This window comes from Rhinichthys klamathensis, unplaced genomic scaffold (assembly GCF_029890125.1).
Source record: "Rhinichthys klamathensis goyatoka isolate OS25496 unplaced genomic scaffold, OSU_Roscu_1.1 h1tg001122l_1, whole genome shotgun sequence".
In the NCBI taxonomy this organism is placed as follows: domain Eukaryota; kingdom Metazoa; phylum Chordata; class Actinopteri; order Cypriniformes; family Leuciscidae; genus Rhinichthys; species Rhinichthys klamathensis.
Genome location: NW_026607353.1, coordinates 26,948 through 52,152, shown reverse-complemented (window position 1 = coordinate 52,152; position 25,205 = coordinate 26,948). Strand labels below are relative to the sequence as shown.

At 46.6% G+C, this 25,205-nt stretch overlaps 1 protein-coding gene and 1 long non-coding RNA gene across 2 annotated transcripts; one reads left to right on the top strand and one right to left on the bottom strand.

The window, feature by feature from the left end:
- Positions 1-8,012: 8,012 nt before the first annotated feature.
- LOC130079535 (uncharacterized) lies at positions 8,013-10,001 on the bottom strand. The gene is made up of 4 exons (XR_008806473.1): positions 9,774-10,001; positions 8,796-8,986; positions 8,415-8,507; positions 8,013-8,326 (listed from the first exon to the last, which is right to left on the bottom strand). It is a non-coding gene; the product is annotated as an uncharacterized LOC130079535 (long non-coding RNA).
- A 67-nt stretch (positions 10,002-10,068) lies between these two features.
- On the top strand, positions 10,069-16,888 carry LOC130079536 (mucin-2-like). Its single transcript, XM_056244815.1, is given in 2 exon segments — positions 10,069-10,254; positions 15,719-16,888. Coding segments are annotated over 2 exon segments (1,356 nt in total).
- The last annotated feature ends 8,317 nt before the right edge of the window (positions 16,889-25,205 follow it).

The window sequence follows — 25,205 nt, the reverse complement described above, 5'->3', positions numbered from 1 at the left end:
ATGAGGGAAACGTGAACATAAGTTAACTAACACTCCTGTGTGTATCTGTGTAGGCGCTCGATGAAGAGTGTCAGAGTTGTCTATTTACAACATGTTTATGAAGCGTTGATCATTGTAGCCAATCAGAGACATATCTGTTGAGCACATGAACCCAATGGCCAATCAGAGGTGTTTAAGAATCCGCTCAAAATGCTAGAGGGAAATGCTGGTGTCGTCACATTTTTAAAATGTTAAAATACCCAAGTTGACAATATTATTCCCAGGGTTCCTTAAGGAAGCTTGGAAACATTGAGGTGTTCCCAGGTTTAAATATTAGAGGTTGGTACATTTTGAAATGTAGCAGGTTTATGTAAAGCAAGTCGATAAGCAGGTAAATGTGTCAGTTTACACACAAAGAAAAGTTTAAGCTTTTAAAATGTATAAGCATAAAATGTTTAATTTACTTAAAATGTTTAATTTACACACTGAAAAACGTTTTGTGCTGTTTTCTAAAAGTTTGAACTTGAATAAAGAGAGAACCTGCACTTAACCTTTTCACAGGCATTTTGTTTTCACAGTTATAGATATCATGACAGATATCGTGATTATCATTACAGGATTGTCCAGCCATATATGGATTATCTCAGAATTGCTGTATCGTGATATTATTGGAATGCTGAGCCATGTATCGTATATCGTATCGTGAGGAACGCTGCGATTCCCACCCCTAACTCTATAATAACTTAATCAGTGTGTATAAAGCAGTGACCAATTACAGCACACGCGTGTGTAAAGCAGTGACCAATTACAGCACACGCGTGTGTAAAGCAGTGACCAATCACAGCACACGAGTGTGTAAAGCAGTGACCAATCCAGCAAACGCGTGTATAAAGCAGTGACCAATCACAGCACACGCCTGTGTAAAGCAGTGACAAATCACACCACACGAGTGTATAAAGCAGTGACCAATCACAGCACACGCGTGTGTAAAGCAGTGACCAATCACAGCACACGAGTGTGTGAAGCAGTGACCAATCACAGCACACGCGTGTATAAAGCAGTGACCAATAGCAGCACACGAGTGTGTAAAGCAGTGACCAATCACGCGTGTGCTGTAATTGGTCACTGCTTTACACACTCGTGTGCTGTGATTGGTCACTGCTTTAAACACGCGTGTGCTGTGATTGGTCACTGCTTTATACACTCGTGTGCTGTGATTGGTCACTGCTGCTTTTTACATGTATAAAGCAGTGACCAATCACAGCACACGAGTGTGTAAAGCAGTGACCAATCACTGCACACGAGTGTGTAAAGCAGTGACCAATCACAGCACACGAGTGTGTAAAGCAGTGACCAATTACAGCACACGCGTGTGTAAAGCAGTGACCAATCACAGCACACGCGTGTATAAAGCAGTGACCAATCACAGCACACGCGTGAATAAAGCAGTGACCAATCACAGCACACGCGTGAATAAAGCAGTGACCAATTACAGCACACGAGTGTGTAAAGCAGTGACCAATCACAGCACACGCGTGTGTAAAGCAGTGACCATTCACAGCACACCAGTGTGTAAAGCAGTGACCAATCACAGCACACGAGTGTGTAAAGCAGTGACCAATTACAGCACACGCGTGTGTAAAGCAGTGACCAATCACAGCACACGAGTGTGTAAAGCAGTGACCAATCACAGCACACGCGTGTATAAAGCAGTGACCAATCACAGCACACGAGTGTGTAAAGCAGTGACCAATCACAGCACACGCGTGTGTAAAGCAGTGACCAATCACAGCACACGTGTATGTAAAGCAGTGACCAATCACAGCACACGAGTGTGTAAAGCAGTGACCAATCACAGCACACGCGTGTGTCAGTGACCAATCACAGCACACGAGTGTGTAAAGCAGTGACCAATCACAGCACACGCGTGTATAAAGCAGTGACCAATCACAGCACACGCGTGTGTAAAGCAGTGACCAATCACAGCACACGAGTGTGTAAAGCAGTGACCAATCACAGCACACGAGTGTGTAAAGCAGTGACCATTCACAGCACACGAGTGTGTAATACAGTGACCATTCACAGAACACGAGTGTGTAAAGCAGTGACCAATCACAGCACACGCGTGTGTAAAGCAGTGACCAATCACAGCACACGAGTGTGTAAAGCAGTGACCAATCACAGCACACGAGTGTGTAAAGCAGTGACCAATCACAGCACACGCGTGTATGAAGCAGTGACCAATCACAGCACACGCGTGTATAAAGCAGTGACCAATCACAGCACACGAGTGTGTAAAGCAGTGACCAATCACAGCACACGAGTGTGTAAAGCAGTGACCAATCACAGCACACGTGTGTATAAAGCAGTGACCAATTACAGCACACGCCTGTGTAAAGCAGTGACAAATCACACCACACGAGTGTATAAAGCAGTGACCAATCACAGCACACGAGTGTGTAAAGCAGTGACCAATCACAGCACACGCGTGTGTAAAGCAGTGACCAATCACAGCACACTAGTGTGTAAAGCAGTGACCAATCACAGCACACGAGTGTGTAAAGCAGTGACCAATCACAGCACACGAGTGTGTAAAGCAGTGACCAATCACAGCACACGAGTGTGTAAAGCAGTGACCATTCACAGCACACGAGTGTGTAAAGCAGTGACCAATCACAGCACACGAGTGTGTAAAGCAGTGACCAATCACAGCACACGCGTGTATAAAGCAGTGACCAATCACAGCACACGCGTGTATAAAGCAGTGACCAATCACAGCACGTGTATAAAGCAGTGACCAATCACAGCACACGCGTGTATAAAGCAATGACCAATCACAGCACACGCGTGTATAAAGCAGTGACCAATCACAGCACATGCGTGTGTAAAGCAGTGACCAATCACAGCACACGCGTGTGTAAAGCAATGACCATTCACAGCACACGAGTGTGTAAAGCAGTGACCAATCACAGCGCACGCGTGTATAAAGCAGTGACCAATCACAGCACACGAGTGTATAAAGCAATGACCATTCACAGCACACGAGTGTGTAAAGCAGTGACCAATCACAGCACACGCGTGTATAAAGCAATGACCATTCACAGCACACGAGTGTGTAAAGCAGTGACCAATCACAGCACACGAGTGTGTAAAGCAGTGACCAATCACAGCACACGCGTGTGTAAAGCAGTGACCAATCACAGCACACTAGTGTGTAAAGCAGTGACCAATCACAGCACGTGTATAAAGCAGTGACCAATCACAGCACACGCGTGTATAAAGCAATGACCATTCACAGCACACGAGTGTGTAAAGCAGTGACCAATCACAGCGCACGCGTGTATAAAGCAATGACCAATCACAGCACACGCGTGTATAAAGCAGTGACCAATCACAGCACATGCGTGTGTAAAGCAGTGACCAATCACAGCACACGCGTGTATAAAGCAGTGACCAATCACAGCACACGAGTGTATAAAGCAATGACCATTCACAGCACACGAGTGTGTAAAGCAGTGACCAATCACAGCACACGCGTGTATAAAGCAATGACCATTCACAGCACACGAGTGTGTAAAGCAGTGACCAATCACAGCGCACGCGTGTATAAAGCAATGACCAATCACAGCACACGCGTGTATAAAGCAGTGACCAATCACAGCACATGCGTGTGTAAAGCAGTGACCAATCACAGCACACGCGTGTATAAAGCAGTGACCAATCACAGCACACGAGTGTATAAAGCAATGACCATTCACAGCACACGAGTGTGTAAAGCAGTGACCAATCACAGCACACGCGTGTATAAAGCAGTGACCAATCACAGCACACGAGTGTATAAAGCAATGACCATTCACAGCACACGAGTGTGTAAAGCAGTGACCAATCACAGCGCACGCGTGTATAAAGCAGTGACCAATCACAGCACACGAGTGTATAAAGCAATGACCATTCACAGCACACGAGTGTGTAAAGCAGTGACCAATCACAGCACACGCGTGTATAAAGCAATGACCATTCACAGCACACGAGTGTGTAAAGCAGTGACCAATCACAGCACACGAGTGTGTAAAGCAGTGACCAATCACAGCACACGCGTGTGTAAAGCAGTGACCAATCACAGCACACTAGTGTGTAAAGCAGTGACCAATCACAGCACACGAGTGTGTAAAGCAGTGACCAATCACAGCACACGAGTGTGTAAAGCAGTGACCAATCACAGCACACGAGTGTGTAAAGCAGTGACCATTCACAGCACACGAGTGTGTAAAGCAGTGACCAATCACAGCACACGAGTGTGTAAAGCAGTGACCAATCACAGCACACGCGTGTATAAAGCAGTGACCAATCACAGCACACGCGTGTATAAAGCAGTGACCAATCACAGCACGTGTATAAAGCAGTGACCAATCACAGCACACGCGTGTATAAAGCAATGACCAATCACAGCACACGCGTGTATAAAGCAGTGACCAATCACAGCACATGCGTGTGTAAAGCAGTGACCAATCACAGCACACGCGTGTGTAAAGCAATGACCATTCACAGCACACGAGTGTGTAAAGCAGTGACCAATCACAGCGCACGCGTGTATAAAGCAGTGACCAATCACAGCACACGAGTGTATAAAGCAATGACCATTCACAGCACACGAGTGTGTAAAGCAGTGACCAATCACAGCACACGAGTGTGTAAAGCAGTGACCAATCACAGCACACGAGTGTGTAAAGCAGTGACCATTCACAGCACACGAGTGTGTAAAGCAGTGACCAATCACAGCACACGAGTGTGTAAAGCAGTGACCAATCACAGCACACGCGTGTATAAAGCAGTGACCAATCACAGCACACGCGTGTATAAAGCAGTGACCAATCACAGCACGTGTATAAAGCAGTGACCAATCACAGCACACGCGTGTATAAAGCAATGACCAATCACAGCACACGCGTGTATAAAGCAGTGACCAATCACAGCACACGAGTGTGTAAAGCAATGACCATTCACAGCACACGAGTGTGTAAAGCAGTGACCAATCACAGCGCACGCGTGTATAAAGCAGTGACCAATCACAGCACACGAGTGTATAAAGCAATGACCATTCACAGCACACGAGTGTGTAAAGCAGTGACCAATCACAGCACACGCGTGTATAAAGCAATGACCATTCACAGCACACGAGTGTGTAAAGCAGTGACCAATCACAGCGCACGCGTGTATCAAGCAGTGACCAATCACAGCACACGAGTGTATAAAGCAATGACCATTCACAGCACACGAGTGTGTAAAGCAGTGACCAATCACAGCACACGCGTGTATAAAGCAATGACCATTCACAGCACACGAGTGTGTAAAGCAGTGACCAATCACAGCGCACGCGTGTATAAAGCAGTGACCAATCACAGCACACGAGTGTATAAAGCAATGACCATTCACAGCACACGAGTGTGTAAAGCAGTGACCAATCACAGCACACGCGTGTATAAAGCAATGACCATTCACAGCACACGAGTGTGTAAAGCAGTGACCAATCACAGCGCACGCGTGTATCAAGCAGTGACCAATCACAGCACACGAGTGTATAAAGCAATGACCATTCACAGCACACGAGTGTGTAAAGCAGTGACCAATCACAGCACACGCGTGTATAAAGCAATGACCATTCACAGCACACGAGTGTGTAAAGCAGTGACCAATCACAGCGCACGCGTGTATAAAGCAATGACCAATCACAGCACACGCGTGTATAAAGCAGTGACCAATCACAGCACATGCGTGTGTAAAGCAGTGACCAATCACAGCACACGCGTGTATAAAGCAGTGACCAATCACAGCACATGCGTGTGTAAAGCAGTGACCAATCACAGCACACGCGTGTGTAAAGCAGTGACCAATCACAGCACACGCGTGTATAAAGCAGTGACCAATCACAGCACATGCGTGTGTAAAGCAGTGACCAATCACAGCACACGCGTGTGTAAAGCAATGACCAATAAGCCTTTTTCACACTTCCGGGTTTTGTGTTTCTGGTGCTCACCGACGCCGGGTAAACTTACTTCCGGTGACAACAACAATGGCCGAGTCCAAGAATAAGTGTTCCTGTAGTGTCCCTCAGTGCAGCAATTCTAAGCAAAAACAACCTTATTTATCTTTTCACGGGTATCCTTTGAATGAAGACAAAAAAAAAGGAATGGGTTATCGCTATTAGACGGAACGAAGGGTCTACGTTCGTCATTCGGAGAGGCAGCACGTATGTCTGCAGTCAGCATTTTACCGCTGTCGACTACATTCCAGGAAGTTCGCGGCTGAAGGTTGGTGCCATTCCCAGTCGTTTCCCTTGGAACAATTTCTATGTACCCCCTCAAAGGCTGTCAGCTTTTGAGAGAGGCCATTGCACGCCTCAGAATTCTGGTGGAAAGGGTAATTCGAAGGGTCAAGGAAAACCACATTTGGGATTCTGTTGTGCCACTCACCTTGTCAGGAAGCATCAATCAAATCTGGCATAATTGCTGTTTTATGGTTAATTACCAGGGGCCGATGTTTCTTGAGGAGTGAATGTACAGTATACAAGTATATATGTATAATATAATAAATATTAGATATTTACAATGACAGTGTGATTGATTTTTACAATAGTAGTGACAGACTTTCAATATTTTACATTAAATATCTTGTTTTTACTTTTTTGTTTACTTTGTACTGTGACATTTGATCAAATGTATATTGTCATTATTTATACTAAATTTCCTGAAAGTAATTTGACAGACGCATTGAAATAGTTGACAAAATGCATTTAATAAGAATCAATAAAAACAAAATTGTAAACTGAGTTCTGCTGTTGATTGTTATTTCACACAATACAAATACATAAACAATTAGTAAATGTGTATGCATACATATCATATATATATTACACAATATCAAATTCAAAATATAATAATGTATTAACTATTAGGCTATGTACATAAATGTGGGTATACTGTATATGTAACGCATGTTATAAACATGAAGGAGCTTTTATGCATGTTTATGATAACTGTCATTAAGTGTCATTCGCTCAATTATGACATTTTTAATGCAAATATGACATTGAGATGTCTTTGTCATGACAACTTGACAGTAAATTAAGTTAAACTGTCATGTGGTTGGTTTTGACATTGGCTGTCATGAGGCATTATAACTGTGCCATTAATATTTTTTGTGACCTCAACAGTGGTACACATTCAATTTGTCATTAAAAAGTTATAATGGCTTCATGACAGCCAATGTCAAAACCAACCACCTGACAGTTTAATGTAATTTAATGGTTATGATGTATTGATTTGTCAAGTTGTCATAAAGACATCTATAACAATGTCATATTTGCATTAAAAATGTCATAATTGAGTGAATGAGACTTAATGACAGTTGTCACAAACATGCATAAAACCTCCTTCATATTCATATATGAAGGTGTCATGTCAGTCTTACGCACACCCATTCAAGTAAAGTGTTATCGTACATTTATACCACTGAAAGATACACATCCATGTAAACATAATAATAGTACATGTCTAGCTTGTCTTTCATTGATGCTATGAAGGCATCATCTCGCCAGATCCTCTGTATTGTGAAATCTGATTTTGTGTCAGTCACAAAGTCACACCACTGTAGACCAGTCACTGCAAGCTGGCCTTGAACCTGCCAGTAGTACTTGTGGGTCTCTTTGAGTTTGGCTTGTCCTCTTTGAAGTTTGATAAATGGAACCTGGGCAATGTTATCAGCAGATGTGCTTTTTACTTCCACTAGTCCAAATTGGAAGGTTTCAGATGGATCATGCACTCGTCCATCTGGACTGGCTCCTAGATGTGGTGCTTCTGGGTTGATAATAAAACCACAAGGTAGGACACTAACACTGGCTATCTCAGAATATTTTCTCAAAATATCTGGCTCAAGTTCAAGGCCACGTTTCATAGCACTTGTCTGCCTCGTGCCCTTGATGATTCTTGCCGCTAATGACTGACCAGTTGAATCCCCAACTACATGACTAACTCTTCAATCTGACAAGCGGAACAATGGGTAACCTTTATAGACTCCAGATGAAGTGATTGATGGTGTGTGGGCACATATTTAAAATTACAGCCAAACTGATAGCCAAGCACAGGTAGTGGGGGGAAATTAACAACAGGAATATCTACAGCTATAGGGGGACATTGGTATGAAAGTGGACTACCACGAGGTACAGGACCAAACTGTGAGGGGACCAACTCTATTTTTGACATGCCCTCTAGTATGTGTGCCAGCAAAGGCCGGGGATGGATCTGACTCAGTTTGGTACCAGAAGCCAATACATCAGAATCTGGAAGGGGACCTAAAGAAATTAATACAAACTATTAGTTTTGAACACATTAAGTTGTAGCTGAGTACACGACGTGTACACATACAGTGTTGTGTATTACCTGTGTAAGCCCTGTATAGAGTAGACTTGATTCCAGTCTTCCCAGCTGACTTTGGCTTCAGGACAACAAGTTCACTCACTGCCTCTGGATGGACTCCCTTAGCATTAAATAAACAGATGCAAAGTTAAAATATTCTCGAAACACTTTATAATAAGGTTTTATACATTTACATTAGTTTATGCATTTAGTCAATATGAAATAATGAGTAATAACAGTTAACAGATTGTATTAATCTTGGGTGATGTTCATTTATACCTTTGTTACTTAATCTGCACTCTAGTGCATTATTAGTCCATAATGCTTTGATGTTAACATGTAGCCTACTTACTTGCTCGAGTTGATACTATAGTGTTCTTACCATTTGCAGAAAAGAAAAAATACATGCCTGTGTTCTTGGACGATGCCATCTCTGTGGCTCACTCGTGCAGGCCAGTGGTGGAGGGACAGACTGTAAATTCAGCTGCACATAGTGGGCCGTCTGATACAGAAGTGCTGTCAGATGGTTGCACAACCCTTTACCAGCTGCACATGTAGGCAGAAATACAAACAACCTCTTCTGTCTCCAGTGATACCTGTTTGAGAAGACAATAATTTAGCTAATGAATTGTAATTTTATGCTGTGAGCTACATTAAAGGGATAGTTCACTTAAAAATTGTAAATTAATACCGAAAAAGTTTCTGTTGTCCTCATAGTATTTGTTGCCATATTTGTCATTACCCACTAAGGCTTCTGTCTTGATATCATTTACCCTGAGAAAGACATTTCAATTATGCCTTAAATCCCATTGACTTCCATTGTAGGAAAAAAAATACTATGGAAGTCAATGGGACCAGTAAACTGTTTGGTTACTGACATTATTCAAAATATCTTCATTTGTGTTCAGCAGAAGAAAGAAATTCATACAGGCTAAAAAACAACTTGAGGGTGAGTATATGATGACAGAATTTTCATTTTGAAGTGTACTATCCCTTTAAGTGCTGTTAATTGAAAGCTGCAAACAGCAGCAAAAGCAAGAAATACAGCTGTAGTCTGCAACCGCAGAAGCAATGAAAGAGACATAACTAAAACCCAACATAGAAAAACTTAAGACAGGTGAAACTAAAATAAAGGGAAACAAATTCTGCAACCGCAGTAACTTGATATCAGAACGATCTGACTAACTCATAACGTTAAGCCAACCGGCATATTAACGTTGCATATAACCTCAAGAGTGTGGGGCTCCTCATTTTTCCTCATAGACTGATAACACCTAGCTCTTACTACCACCTTGCGATCAACAACATTGGAGACTGAACACATACAAATGGTTAGCAATTAGCATTCATAATGTTGTAAGTGCCAGATAGTTGTCAACTTACCTTGATAATTGTGAATAAATTCCTCAACGAAGAATTTATAGCCCTTGCTCAGCCTCGTTTCTTTAACTGTTGAGTGCCGTCCAACAATTCTGTCAACATCCTCAAATCTGAGTCGTGGAAGTGTCGAGAGAGAAGTTGTGAAATAACGCTCCATGTTCAAACACCGTAGTTTCAGCTGTGGCGGAAATCAGTTTACCCGACGTGACGTAGTTTCCGGTTACGCGTGAAAAAGGCTTATCACAGCGCACGCGTGTATAAAGCAGTGACCAATCACAGCACACGAGTGTATAAAGCAATGACCATTCACAGCACACGAGTGTGTAAAGCAGTGACCAATCACAGCACACGCGTGTATAAAGCAATGACCAATCACAGCACACGCGTGTGTAAAGCAATGACCATTCACAGCACACGAGTGTGTAAAGCAGTGACCAATCACAGCACACGCGTGTATAAAGCAATGACCAATCACAGCACACGCGTGTGTAAAGCAGTGACCAATCACAGCACACGAGTGTGTAAAGCAGTGACCAATCACAGCTTACGTGTGTATAAAGCAATGACCAATCACAGCACACGAGTGTATAAAGCAATGACCAATCACAGCACACGCGTGTATAAAGCAGTGACCAATCACAGCACACGAGTGTGTAAAGCAGTGACCAATCACAGCACACGCGTGTATAAAGCAATGACCATTCACAGCACACGAGTGTGTAAAGCAGTGACCAATCACAGCACACGAGTGTATAAAGCAATGACCAATCACAGCACACGAGTGTGTAAAGCAGTGACCAATCACAGCACACGAGTGTGTAAAGCAGTGACCAATCACAGCACACGAGTGTGTAAAGCAGTGACCAATCACAGCACACGCGTGTATAAAGCAATGACCATTCACAGCACATGCGTGTATAAAGCAATGACCAATCACAGCACACGAGTGTGTAAAGCAGTGACCAATCACAGCACACGAGTGTGTAAAGCAGTGACCAATCACAGCACACGCGTGTATAAAGCAATGACCATTCACAGCACATGCGTGTATAAAGCAATGACCAATCACAGCACACGCGTGTATAAAGCAGTGACCAATCACAGCACACGAGTGTGTAAAGCAGTGACCAATCACAGCACATGCGTGTATAAAGCAGTGACCAATCACAGCGCACGCGTGTATAAAGCAGTGACCAATCACAGCACACGAGTGTGTAAAGCAGTGACCAATCACAGCACACGTTTGTGTAAAGATGCACACACACACATAGAGAAACATGTGTGGACAGCAGGACAATCCTCTTCATCGCTATTCATTTAATCATATGATAAATTCATGATAAATCATAACTTGAACTCTAAATAATTGCCTTTAAGGTCTTGTTCTGGAACAGTTTTCACCCGGGACAAAAGATCAGTTCACTGAACACACTGGGGCATGTTGTCACAGTGAGAAGACCATGACAAACACATGAGAGGTAGTGTGGTTTAACAGGCCTGGTCTCCGCTGTATATTCATATGTAATTCCTCTCAGTCTGTATTATGATTGTGAGAATGTACTGATCTCAGCTCTGCTCCCTCTGGACTTCATGCTTTAACAAGCACACATTAAACAAACTCCTGCCGTCTGACGGTGTGTGTTTCTGACAGTGTGTGTTTCTGACGGTGTGTGTTTCTGACAGTGTGTGTTTCTAACGGTGTGTGTTTCTGACAGTGTGTGTTTCTGACGGTGTGTGTTTCTGACGGTGTGTGTTTCTGACGGTGTGTGTTTCTGACAGTGTGTGTTTCTGACGGTGTGTGTTTCTGACAGTGTGTGTTTCTGACAGTGTGTGTTTCTGACGGTGGTGTGTTTCTGACGGTGTGTGTTTCTAACGTGTGTGTTTCTGACAGTGTGTGTTTCTGACAGTGTGTGTTTCTGACGGTGTGTGTTTTTGACGGTGTGTGTTTCTGACAGTGTGTGTTTCTGCTGTCTGTGTGTTTTTGACGGTGTGTGTTTCTAACGTGTGTGTTTCTGACGGTGTGTGTTTCTGACGGTGTGTGTTTCTGACGGTGTGTGTTTCTGACGGTGTGTGTTTCTAACGGTGTGTGTTTCTGACAGTGTGTGTTTCTGACGGTGTGTGTTTCTGACAGTGTGTGTTTCTGACGGTGTGTGTTTCTGACAGTGTGTGTTTCTGACAGTGTGTGTTTCTGACAGTGTGTGTTTCTGCTGTCTGTGTGTTTTTGACAGTGTGTTTCTGACAGTGTGTGTTTCTGACGGTTGTGTGTTTCTGACGGTGTGTTTCTGACAGTGTGTGTGTTTCTGACGGTTGTGTGTTTCTGACGGTGTGTTTCTGACAGTGTGTGTTTCTGCTGTCTGTGTGTTTTTGACAGTGTGTTTCTGACAGTGTGTGTGTTTCTGACGGTTGTGTGTTTCTTACGGTGTGTGTTTCTGACGGTGTGTGTGTGTTTCTGACGGTTGTGTGTTTCTGACGGTGTGTGTTTCTGACGGTGTGTGTTTCTGACGGTGTGTGTTTCTGACGGTTGTGTGTTTCTGACGGTGTGTGTTTCTGACGGTGTGTGTGTGTTTCTGACTGTGTGTGTTTCTGACAGTGTGTGTTTCTGACGGTGTGTGTTTCTGACGGTGTGTGTGTGTTTCTGACTGTGTGTGTTTCTGACGGTTGTGTGTTTCTGACGGTGTGTTTCTGACAGTGTGTGTTTCTGACGGTTGTGTGTTTCTGACAGTGTGTGTTTCTGACGGTTGTGTGTTTCTGACGGTGTGTTTCTGACAGTGTGTGTTTCTGCTGTCTGTGTGTTTTTGACAGTGTGTTTCTGACAGTGTGTGTGTTTCTGACGGTTGTGTGTTTCTTACGGTGTGTGTTTCTGACGGTTGTGTGTTTCTTACGGTGTGTGTTTCTGACGGTTGTGTGTTTCTGACGGTTGTGTGTTTCTGACAGTGTGTGTTTCTGACTGTGTGTGTTTCTGACAGTGTGTGTGTTTCTGACGGCTGTGTGTTTATGACGGTGTGTGTTTCTGACGGTTGTGTGTTTCTGACGGTGTGTGTTTCTGACGGTGTGTGTGTTTCTGACTGTGTGTGTTTATGACGGTGTGTGTTTCTGACGGTTGTGTGTTTCTGACGGTGTGTGTTTCTGACGGTGTGTGTGTTTCTGACTGTGTGTGTTTCTGACTGTGTGTTTCTGACGGTTGTGTGTTTCTGACGGTGTGTGTGTTTCTTACAGTGTGTGTTTCTGACAGTGTGTGATTCTGATGGTGTGTGTTTCTGACGGTGTGTGTTTCTGACGGTGTGTGTTTCTGACGGTGTGTGTTTCTGACGGTTGTGTGTTGCTGACGGTTGTGTGTTTCCTGACGGTTGTGTGTTTCTTACAGTGTGTGTGTTTCTGACGGTGTGTTTTTGACGGTGTGTGTTTCTGACTGTGTGTGTTTCCGGTGTGTGTTTCTGATGGTTGTGTGTTTCTGATGGTGTGTGTTTCTGACGGTGTGTGTTTCTGACGGTGTGTGTGTGTTTCTGACGGTTGTGTGTTGCTGACGGTTGTGTGTTTCTGACGGTTGTGTGTTTCTGACAGTGTGTGTGTTTCTGACGGTGTGTTTCTGACGGTGTGTGTTTCTGACTGTGTGTGTTTCCGGTGTGTGTTTCTGATGGTTGTGTGTTTCTGATGGTGTGTGTTTCTGACGGTGTGTGTTTCTGACGGTGTGTGTTTCTGATGGTTGTGTGTTTCTGATGGTGTGTGTTTCTGCTGTCTGTGTGTTTTTGACAGTGTGTTTCTGACAGTGTGTGTTTCTGACGGTTGTGTGTTTCTGACGGTTGTGTGTTTCTGACGGTTGTGTGTTTCTGACGGTGTGTTTCTGACAGTGTGTGTTTCTGCTGTCTGTGTGTTTTTGACAGTGTGTTTCTGACAGTGTGTGTGTTTCTGACGGTTGTGTGTTTCTTACGGTGTGTGTTTCTGACGGTTGTGTGTTTCTGACGGTTGTGTGTTTCTGACGGTGTGTGTTTCTGACGGTGTGTGTGTGTTTCTGACTGTGTGTGTTTCTGACAGTGTGTGTTTCTGACGGTGTGTGTTTCTGACGGTGTGTGTGTGTTTCTGACAGTGTGTGTTTCTGACAGTGTGTGTTTCTGACAGTGTGTGTTTCTGACGGTTGTGTGTTTCTGATGGTGTGTGTTTCTGACGGTGTGTGTTTCTGATGGTGTGTGTTTCTGATGGTGTGTGTTTCTGACGGTTGTGTGTTTCTGATGGTGTGTGTTTCTGATGGTGTGTGTTTCTGATGGTGTGTGTTTCTGACGGTTGTGTGTTTCTGATGGTGTGTGTTTCTGACGGTTGTGTGTTTCTGATGGTGTGTGTTTCTGATGGTGTGTGTTTCTGATGGTGTGTGTTTCTGATGGTGTGTGTTTCTGATGGTGTGTGTTTCTGACGGTTGTGTGTTTCTGATGGTGTGTGTTTCATGACGGTGTGTGTTTCTGATGGTGTGTGTTTCTGACGGTTGTGTGTTTCTGATGGTGTGTGTTTCTGATGGTGTGTGTTTCTGATGGTGTGTGTTTCTGATGGTGTGTGTTTCTGACAGTGTTGTTTCTGACAGTGTGTGTTTCTGACAGTGTGTGTGTGTTTCTGACAGTGTTGTTTCTGACAGCTGCTCTCCAGGAAAGTGTTTGTGTTTCCAGCATCTTCTTCCTGATGGCCGGAGTCTTCGCGATCTGTTCGCTCGGGAAACTCTTCATGTTTAACAGTGGGAAATAAATCTCTTATATCTGTATGAATGCAAGGGGTTTGGGAAAAGAGTGCAACCTTATGCACTCAACTGTATGAATAAAGTACCAGTCAAACATCTGGACACATTTGATTCAATATATATTTAATTGAATGTGTTTAATTAGACATGTGTGTAAAGAATAATATAAAGTCATTATCTCGAAATAATGGCTGCTCAAATAAATGCATCGACATTACATATTGATTTAAGTTTACAGTATTTCATTATATATTATTTTTGTATGAAAAAAAATCCATTACAAACCAGACGAACACTACAACAATATTTTAGCATTATTTATATATTGCTATTAATTTGCAGCACAAGTGAAATCTGTGGTCATTACAATTAGGTTTATATCATAACTGCTGGAGTCATTACTGTGTGTGTGTGTGTGTGTGTGTGTGTGTATGTGAGAGTGAGTGAATGTGTGTGTGTGTGTGTGTGTGTGTGTGAGAGAGAGAGAGAGAGAGAGAGAGTGTGTGTGTGTGTGTGTGTGTGTGTGTGTGTGTGTGTCTCAGACTGCAGCTGCACTGCTGGATCCCACTGGGCTTCATTAAAAGAAACTGCAGTCAGTGTGAGACCGAGAGACAGAAACAGACATATTAACCGACACACACACACACACACACACACATATATGTAGATAGAGAGAGAGAGAGAGAGAGAGAGAGAGAGAGAGAGAGAGAGAGAGAGGTCAGTAAATGATAGTATAGTCACCAGACTGAGCCCAACACTATAGTTCCTCACTAGTTCCTCCAGATGAAACAGCTTCACAGATGCTGGACTCAATACAGAGCCTCCTATCTTCAGAGCAGTGTCTGATGCTGCTGACTCTCATGAGTGGGCAGATATCATGAGAGACTATATAAGACGGAGAGTCTGAGAAAACAGCAGCAGGCAGAGGAGATTATGGTCCATCTAAGAGGAAGTGTGGGATGTGGTCAAGTTGGCATAAGGAACCGTGATGTAGTGCATAACCCTGATGCTCTCTTCAGTATTCTCAGCAAGCTCCTTGCTCGGCAAACTCTCCTCTCCCACTGGCTGACTTTTACACCAGCTTATCCAGACCAGACCCAGAACTTACCCAGACCGGACCTAGACCTTACCCAGACCAGACCCAGACCTTACCCAGACCGGACCCAGACCCAGACCGGACCCAGACCAGATCCAGACTGAACCCAGACCAGACCCAGACTGAACCCAGACCTTACCCAGACCAGACCCAGACCAGACCCAGACCAGACCCAGAACGGACCCAAACCTTACCCAGACCGGACCCAGACCAGACCCAGACCGGACCCAGACCAGATCCAGACTAAACCCAGACCAGACCCAGAACTTACCCAGACCGAACCCAGACCAGACCCAGACCGGACCCAGACCTTACCCAGACCTTACCCAAACCCAGACCGGACCCAGACCCAGACCTTACCCAGACCGGACCCAGACCAGACCCAGACCCAGACCAGATCCAGACTGAACCCAGACCGGACCCAGACCGGACCCAGACCGGACCCAGACCGGACCCAGACCTTACCCAGACCGGACCCAGACCAGACCCAGACCTTACCCAGACCGGACCCAGACCCAGACCAGACCCAGACCGGACCCAGACCAGATCCAGACCGGACCCAGACCAGACCCAGACCGGACCCAGACCTGACCCAGACCCAGACCGGACCCAGACCAGACCCGACCCAGACCTTACCCAGACCGGACCCAGACCCAGACCAGATCCAGACTGAACCCAGACTGAACCCAGACCAGACCCAGACCAGACCCAGACCCAGACCGGACCCAGACCGGACCCAGACCAGATCCAGACTGAACCCAGACTGAACCCAGACCAGACCCAGACTGAACCCAGACCTTACCCAGACCGGACCCAGACTGAACCCAGACCTTACCCAGACCGGACCCAGACCAGACCCAGACCAGACCCAGACCTTACCCAGACCCAGACCTTACCCAGACCGGACCCAGACCCAGACCGAACCCAGACCTTACCCAGACCCAGACCAGACCCAGACCGGACCCAGACCTTACCCAGACCTTACCCAGACCCAGACCGGACCCAGACCTTACCCAGACCGGTTCCAGACCGGACCCAGACCTTACCCAGACCGGACCCAGACCAGACCCAGACCGGACCCAGAACAGACCCAGACCGAACCCAGACCAGACCCAGACCGGACCCAGACCTTACCCAGACCCAGACCGGATCCAGACCAGACCCAGACCCAGACCTTACCCAGACCAGACCAGACCAGACCGAGACCTTACCCAGACCGGACCCAGACCAGATGGCGAGTGCCACGAGTCCTGGCTCAGGCTTAACTGTGCAGTTCATGTCGCTGCTGAAAGAACAGGATAAAGTACTGGACAGGAACAGAGGTTACCCAACAACTAATGCATGATCTGTGTGAGACGTTCAGGATATTTTGAATGAATATCACTCAGATGCCAGTCCGTTTGTATCTGCAGTAGGAAATGCAGCCCTTATTGAAACTGAACAGAACTGAAGGCTCGAGGCCTCAATGCGTTGTGGCCGTGTCTAGGCGCAGGTCCACCATCTGATCTGGATACGGCCCGGATCCGGCTGACTACATCATGTGTTGTGGTCGTGTCTAGGCGCAGGTCCACCATCTGATCTGGATACGGCCCGGATCCGGCTGACTACATCATGTGTTGTGGTCGTGTCTAGGCGCAGGTCCACCATCTGATCTGGATACGGCCCGGATCTGGCTGACTACATCATGTGTTGTGGTCGTGTCTAGGCGCAGGTCCTCCATCTGATCTGGATACGGCCCGGATCCGGCTGACTACATCATGCGTTGTGGTCGTGTCTAGGCGCAGGTCCTCCTTCTGATCAGGATACGGCCTGGATCCGGCTGACTACATCATGTGTTGTGGTCGAGTCTAGGCGCAGGTCCACCATCTGATCTGGATACGGCCTGGATCCGGCTGACTCCATCATGCGTTGTGGTCGTGTCTAGGCGCAGGTCCTCCATCTGATCTGGATACGGACTGGATCCGGCTGACTCCATCATGCGTTGTGGTCGTGTCTAGGCGCAGGTCCTCCATCTGATCTGGATACGGCCCGGATCCGGCTGACTCCATCATGCGTTGTGGTCGTGTCTAGGCGCAGGTCCTCCATCTGATCTGGATACGGCCTGGATCCGGCTGACTACATCATGTGCACACGAGTGTGTAAAGCAGTGACCAATCACAGCACACGCGTGTATAAAGCAATGACCAATCACAGCACACGCGTGTGTAAAGCAATGACCATTCACAGCACACGAGTGTGTAAAGCAGTGACCAATCACAGCACACGCGTGTATAAAGCAATGACCAATCACAGCACACGCGTGTGTAAAGCAGTGACCAATCACAGCACACGAGTGTGTAAAGCAGTGACCAATCACAGCTTACGTGTGTATAAAGCAATGACCAATCACAGCACACGAGTGTATAAAGCAATGACCAATCACAGCACACGCGTGTATAAAGCAGTGACCAATCACAGCACACGAGTGTGTAAAGCAGTGACCAATCACAGCACACGCGTGTATAAAGCAATGACCATTCACAGCACACGAGTGTGTAAAGCAGTGACCAATCACAGCACACGAGTGTATAAAGCAATGACCAATCACAGCACACGAGTGTGTAAAGCAGTGACCAATCACAGCACACGAGTGTGTAAAGCAGTGACCAATCACAGCACACGCGTGTATAAAGCAATGACCATTCACAGCACATGCGTGTATAAAGCAATGACCAATCACAGCACACGAGTGTGTAAAGCAGTGACCAATCACAGCACACGAGTGTGTAAAGCAGTGACCAATCACAGCACACGCGTGTATAAAGCAATGACCATTCACAGCACATGCGTGTATAAAGCAATGACCAATCACAGCACACGCGTGTATAAAGCAGTGACCAATCACAGCACACGAGTGTGTAAAGCAGTGACCATTCACAGCACACGAGTGTGTAAAGCAGTGACCAATCACAGCACACGAGTGTATAAAGCAATGACCAATCACAGCACACGAGTGTGTAAAGCAGTGACCAATCACAGCACACGAGTGTGTAAAGCAGTGACCAATCACAGCAAGTGTGATTGGTCAACTGACAGTGTGTGTGTTTCTGACGGTTGTGTGTTTCTTACGGTGTGTGTTTCTGACGGTGTGTGTGTGTTTCTGACGGTTGTGTGTTTCTGACGGTGTGTGTTTCTGACGGTGTGTGTTTCTGACGGTGTGTGTTTCTGACGGTTGTGTGTTTCTGACGGTGTGTGTTTCTGACGGTGTGTGTGTGTTTCTGACTGTGTGTGTTTCTGACAGTGTGTGTTTCTGACGGTGTGTGTTTCTGACGGTGTGTGTGTGTTTCTGACTGTGTGTGTTTCTGACGGTTGTGTGTTTCTGACGGTGTGTTTCTGACAGTGTGTGTTTCTGACGGTTGTGTGTTTCTGACAGTGTGTGTTTCTGACGGTTGTGTGTTTCTGACGGTGTGTTTCTGACAGTGTGTGTTTCTGCTGTCTGTGTGTTTTTGACAGTGTGTTTCTGACAGTGTGTGTGTTTCTGACGGTTGTGTGTTTCTTACGGTGTGTGTTTCTGACGGTTGTGTGTTTCTTACGGTGTGTGTTTCTGACGGTTGTGTGTTTCTGACGGTTGTGTGTTTCTGACAGTGTGTGTTTCTGACTGTGTGTGTTTCTGACAGTGTGTGTGTTTCTGACGGCTGTGTGTTTATGACGGTGTGTGTTTCTGACGGTTGTGTGTTTCTGACGGTGTGTGTTTCTGACGGTGTGTGTGTTTCTGACTGTGTGTGTTTATGACGGTGTGTGTTTCTGACGGTTGTGTGTTTCTGACGGTGTGTGTTTCTGACGGTGTGTGTGTTTCTGACTGTGTGTGTTTCTGACTGTGTGTTTCTGACGGTTGTGTGTTTCTGACGGTGTGTGTGTTTCTTACAGTGTGTGTTTCTGACAGTGTGTGATTCTGATGGTGTGTGTTTCTGACGGTGTGTGTTTCTGACGGTGTGTGTTTCTGACGGTGTGTGTTTCTGACGGTTGTGTGTTGCTGACGGTTGTGTGTTTCCTGACGGTTGTGTGTTTCTTACAGTGTGTGTGTTTCTGACGGTGTGTTTTTGACGGTGTGTGTTTCTGACTGTGTGTGTTTCCGGTGTGTGTTTCTGATGGTTGTGTGTTTCTGATGGTGTGTGTTTCTGACGGTGTGTGTTTCTGACGGTGTGTGTGTGTTTCTGACGGTTGTGTGTTGCTGACGGTTGTGTGTTTCTGACGGTTGTGTGTTTCTGACAGTGTGTGTGTTTCTGACGGTGTGTTTCTGACGGTGTGTGTTTCTGACTGTGTGTGTTTCCGGTGTGTGTTTCTGATGGTTGTGTGTTTCTGATGGTGTGTGTTTCTGACGGTGTGTGTTTCTGACGGTGTGTGTTTCTGATGGTTGTGTGTTTCTGATGGTGTGTGTTTCTGCTGTCTGTGTGTTTTTGACAGTGTGTTTCTGACAGTGTGTGTTTCTGACGGTTGTGTGTTTCTGACGGTTGTGTGTTTCTGACGGTTGTGTGTTTCTGACGGTGTGTTTCTGACAGTGTGTGTTTCTGCTGTCTGTGTGTTTTTGACAGTGTGTTTCTGACAGTGTGTGTGTTTCTGACGGTTGTGTGTTTCTTACGGTGTGTGTTTCTGACGGTTGTGTGTTTCTGACGGTTGTGTGTTTCTGACGGTGTGTGTTTCTGACGGTGTGTGTGTGTTTCTGACTGTGTGTGTTTCTGACAGTGTGTGTTTCTGACGGTGTGTGTTTCTGACGGTGTGTGTGTGTTTCTGACAGTGTGTGTTTCTGACAGTGTGTGTTTCTGACAGTGTGTGTTTCTGACGGTTGTGTGTTTCTGATGGTGTGTGTTTCTGACGGTGTGTGTTTCTGATGGTGTGTGTTTCTGATGGTGTGTGTTTCTGACGGTTGTGTGTTTCTGATGGTGTGTGTTTCTGATGGTGTGTGTTTCTGATGGTGTGTGTTTCTGACGGTTGTGTGTTTCTGATGGTGTGTGTTTCTGACGGTTGTGTGTTTCTGATGGTGTGTGTTTCTGATGGTGTGTGTTTCTGATGGTGTGTGTTTCTGATGGTGTGTGTTTCTGATGGTGTGTGTTTCTGACGGTTGTGTGTTTCTGATGGTGTGTGTTTCATGACGGTGTGTGTTTCTGATGGTGTGTGTTTCTGACGGTTGTGTGTTTCTGATGGTGTGTGTTTCTGATGGTGTGTGTTTCTGATGGTGTGTGTTTCTGATGGTGTGTGTTTCTGACAGTGTTGTTTCTGACAGTGTGTGTTTCTGACAGTGTGTGTGTGTTTCTGACAGTGTTGTTTCTGACAGCTGCTCTCCAGGAAAGTGTTTGTGTTTCCAGCATCTTCTTCCTGATGGCCGGAGTCTTCGCGATCTGTTCGCTCGGGAAACTCTTCATGTTTAACAGTGGGAAATAAATCTCTTATATCTGTATGAATGCAAGGGGTTTGGGAAAAGAGTGCAACCTTATGCACTCAACTGTATGAATAAAGTACCAGTCAAACATCTGGACACATTTGATTCAATATATATTTAATTGAATGTGTTTAATTAGACATGTGTGTAAAGAATAATATAAAGTCATTATCTCGAAATAATGGCTGCTCAAATAAATGCATCGACATTACATATTGATTTAAGTTTACAGTATTTCATTATATATTATTTTTGTATGAAAAAAAATCCATTACAAACCAGACGAACACTACAACAATATTTTAGCATTATTTATATATTGCTATTAATTTGCAGCACAAGTGAAATCTGTGGTCATTACAATTAGGTTTATATCATAACTGCTGGAGTCATTACTGTGTGTGTGTGTGTGTGTGTGTGTGTGTATGTGAGAGTGAGTGAATGTGTGTGTGTGTGTGTGTGTGTGTGTGTGTGTGTGTGTGAGAGAGAGAGAGAGAGAGAGAGAGTGTGTGTGTGTGTGTGTGTGTGTGTGTGTGTGTCTCAGACTGCAGCTGCACTGCTGGATCCCACTGGGCTTCATTAAAAGAAACTGCAGTCAGTGTGAGACCGAGAGACAGAAACAGACATATTAACCGACACACACACACACACACACACACATATATGTAGATAGAGAGAGAGAGAGAGAGAGAGAGAGAGAGAGAGAGAGAGAGAGAGAGAGAGAGGTCAGTAAATGATAGTATAGTCACCAGACTGAGCCCAACACTATAGTTCCTCACTAGTTCCTCCAGATGAAACAGCTTCACAGATGCTGGACTCAATACAGAGCCTCCTATCTTCAGAGCAGTGTCTGATGCTGCTGACTCTCATGAGTGGGCAGATATCATGAGAGACTATATAAGACGGAGAGTCTGAGAAAACAGCAGCAGGCAGAGGAGATTATGGTCCATCTAAGAGGAAGTGTGGGATGTGGTCAAGTTGGCATAAGGAACCGTGATGTAGTGCATAACCCTGATGCTCTCTTCAGTATTCTCAGCAAGCTCCTTGCTCGGCAAACTCTCCTCTCCCACTGGCTGACTTTTACACCAGCTTATCCAGACCAGACCCAGAACTTACCCAGACCGGACCTAGACCTTACCCAGACCAGACCCAGACCTTACCCAGACCGGACCCAGACCCAGACCGGACCCAGACCAGATCCAGACTGAACCCAGACCAGACCCAGACTGAACCCAGACCTTACCCAGACCAGACCCAGACCAGACCCAGACCAGACCCAGAACGGACCCAAACCTTACCCAGACCGGACCCAGACCAGACCCAGACCGGACCCAGACCAGATCCAGACTAAACCCAGACCAGACCCAGAACTTACCCAGACCGAACCCAGACCAGACCCAGACCGGACCCAGACCTTACCCAGACCTTACCCAAACCCAGACCGGACCCAGACCCAGACCTTACCCAGACCGGACCCAGACCAGACCCAGACCCAGACCAGATCCAGACTGAACCCAGACCGGACCCAGACCGGACCCAGACCGGACCCAGACCGGACCCAGACCTTACCCAGACCGGACCCAGACCAGACCCAGACCTTACCCAGACCGGACCCAGACCCAGACCAGACCCAGACCGGACCCAGACCAGATCCAGACCGGACCCAGACCAGACCCAGACCGGACCCAGACCTGACCCAGACCCAGACCGGACCCAGACCAGACCCGACCCAGACCTTACCCAGACCGGACCCAGACCCAGACCAGATCCAGACTGAACCCAGACTGAACCCAGACCAGACCCAGACCAGACCCAGACCCAGACCGGACCCAGACCGGACCCAGACCAGATCCAGACTGAACCCAGACTGAACCCAGACCAGACCCAGACTGAACCCAGACCTTACCCAGACCGGACCCAGACTGAACCCAGACCTTACCCAGACCGGACCCAGACCAGACCCAGACCAGACCCAGACCTTACCCAGACCCAGACCTTACCCAGACCGGACCCAGACCCAGACCGAACCCAGACCTTACCCAGACCCAGACCAGACCCAGACCGGACCCAGACCTTACCCAGACCTTACCCAGACCCAGACCGGACCCAGACCTTACCCAGACCGGTTCCAGACCGGACCCAGACCTTACCCAGACCGGACCCAGACCAGACCGGACCCAGAACAGACCCAGACCGAACCCAGACCAGACCCAGACCGGACCCAGACCTTACCCAGACCCAGACCGGATCCAGACCAGACCCAGACCCAGACCTTACCCAGACCAGACCAGACCAGACCGAGACCTTACCCAGACCGGACCCAGACCAGATGGCGAGTGCCACGAGTCCTGGCTCAGGCTTAACTGTGCAGTTCATGTCGCTGCTGAAAGAACAGGATAAAGTACTGGACAGGAACAGAGGTTACCCAACAACTAATGCATGATCTGTGTGAGACGTTCAGGATATTTTGAATGAATATCACTCAGATGCCAGTCCGTTTGTATCTGCAGTAGGAAATGCAGCCCTTATTGAAACTGAACAGAACTGAAGGCTCGAGGCCTCAATGCGTTGTGGCCGTGTCTAGGCGCAGGTCCACCATCTGATCTGGATACGGCCCGGATCCGGCTGACTACATCATGTGTTGTGGTCGTGTCTAGGCGCAGGTCCACCATCTGATCTGGATACGGCCCGGATCCGGCTGACTACATCATGTGTTGTGGTCGTGTCTAGGCGCAGGTCCACCATCTGATCTGGATACGGCCCGGATCTGGCTGACTACATCATGTGTTGTGGTCGTGTCTAGGCGCAGGTCCTCCATCTGATCTGGATACGGCCCGGATCCGGCTGACTACATCATGCGTTGTGGTCGTGTCTAGGCGCAGGTCCTCCTTCTGATCAGGATACGGCCTGGATCCGGCTGACTACATCATGTGTTGTGGTCGAGTCTAGGCGCAGGTCCACCATCTGATCTGGATACGGCCTGGATCCGGCTGACTCCATCATGCGTTGTGGTCGTGTCTAGGCGCAGGTCCTCCATCTGATCTGGATACGGACTGGATCCGGCTGACTCCATCATGCGTTGTGGTCGTGTCTAGGCGCAGGTCCTCCATCTGATCTGGATACGGCCCGGATCCGGCTGACTCCATCATGCGTTGTGGTCGTGTCTAGGCGCAGGTCCTCCATCTGATCTGGATACGGCCTGGATCCGGCTGACTACATCATGTGCACACGAGTGTGTAAAGCAGTGACCAATCACAGCACACGCGTGTATAAAGCAATGACCAATCACAGCACACGCGTGTGTAAAGCAATGACCATTCACAGCACACGAGTGTGTAAAGCAGTGACCAATCACAGCACACGCGTGTATAAAGCAATGACCAATCACAGCACACGCGTGTGTAAAGCAGTGACCAATCACAGCACACGAGTGTGTAAAGCAGTGACCAATCACAGCTTACGTGTGTATAAAGCAATGACCAATCACAGCACACGAGTGTATAAAGCAATGACCAATCACAGCACACGCGTGTATAAAGCAGTGACCAATCACAGCACACGAGTGTGTAAAGCAGTGACCAATCACAGCACACGCGTGTATAAAGCAATGACCATTCACAGCACACGAGTGTGTAAAGCAGTGACCAATCACAGCACACGAGTGTATAAAGCAATGACCAATCACAGCACACGAGTGTGTAAAGCAGTGACCAATCACAGCACACGAGTGTGTAAAGCAGTGACCAATCACAGCACACGCGTGTATAAAGCAATGACCATTCACAGCACATGCGTGTATAAAGCAATGACCAATCACAGCACACGAGTGTGTAAAGCAGTGACCAATCACAGCACACGAGTGTGTAAAGCAGTGACCAATCACAGCACACGCGTGTATAAAGCAATGACCATTCACAGCACATGCGTGTATAAAGCAATGACCAATCACAGCACACGCGTGTATAAAGCAGTGACCAATCACAGCACACGAGTGTGTAAAGCAGTGACCATTCACAGCACACGAGTGTGTAAAGCAGTGACCAATCACAGCACACGAGTGTATAAAGCAATGACCAATCACAGCACACGAGTGTGTAAAGCAGTGACCAATCACAGCACACGAGTGTGTAAAGCAGTGACCAATCACAGCAAGTGTGATTGGTCAACTGACAGTGTGTGTGTTTCTGACGGTTGTGTGTTTCT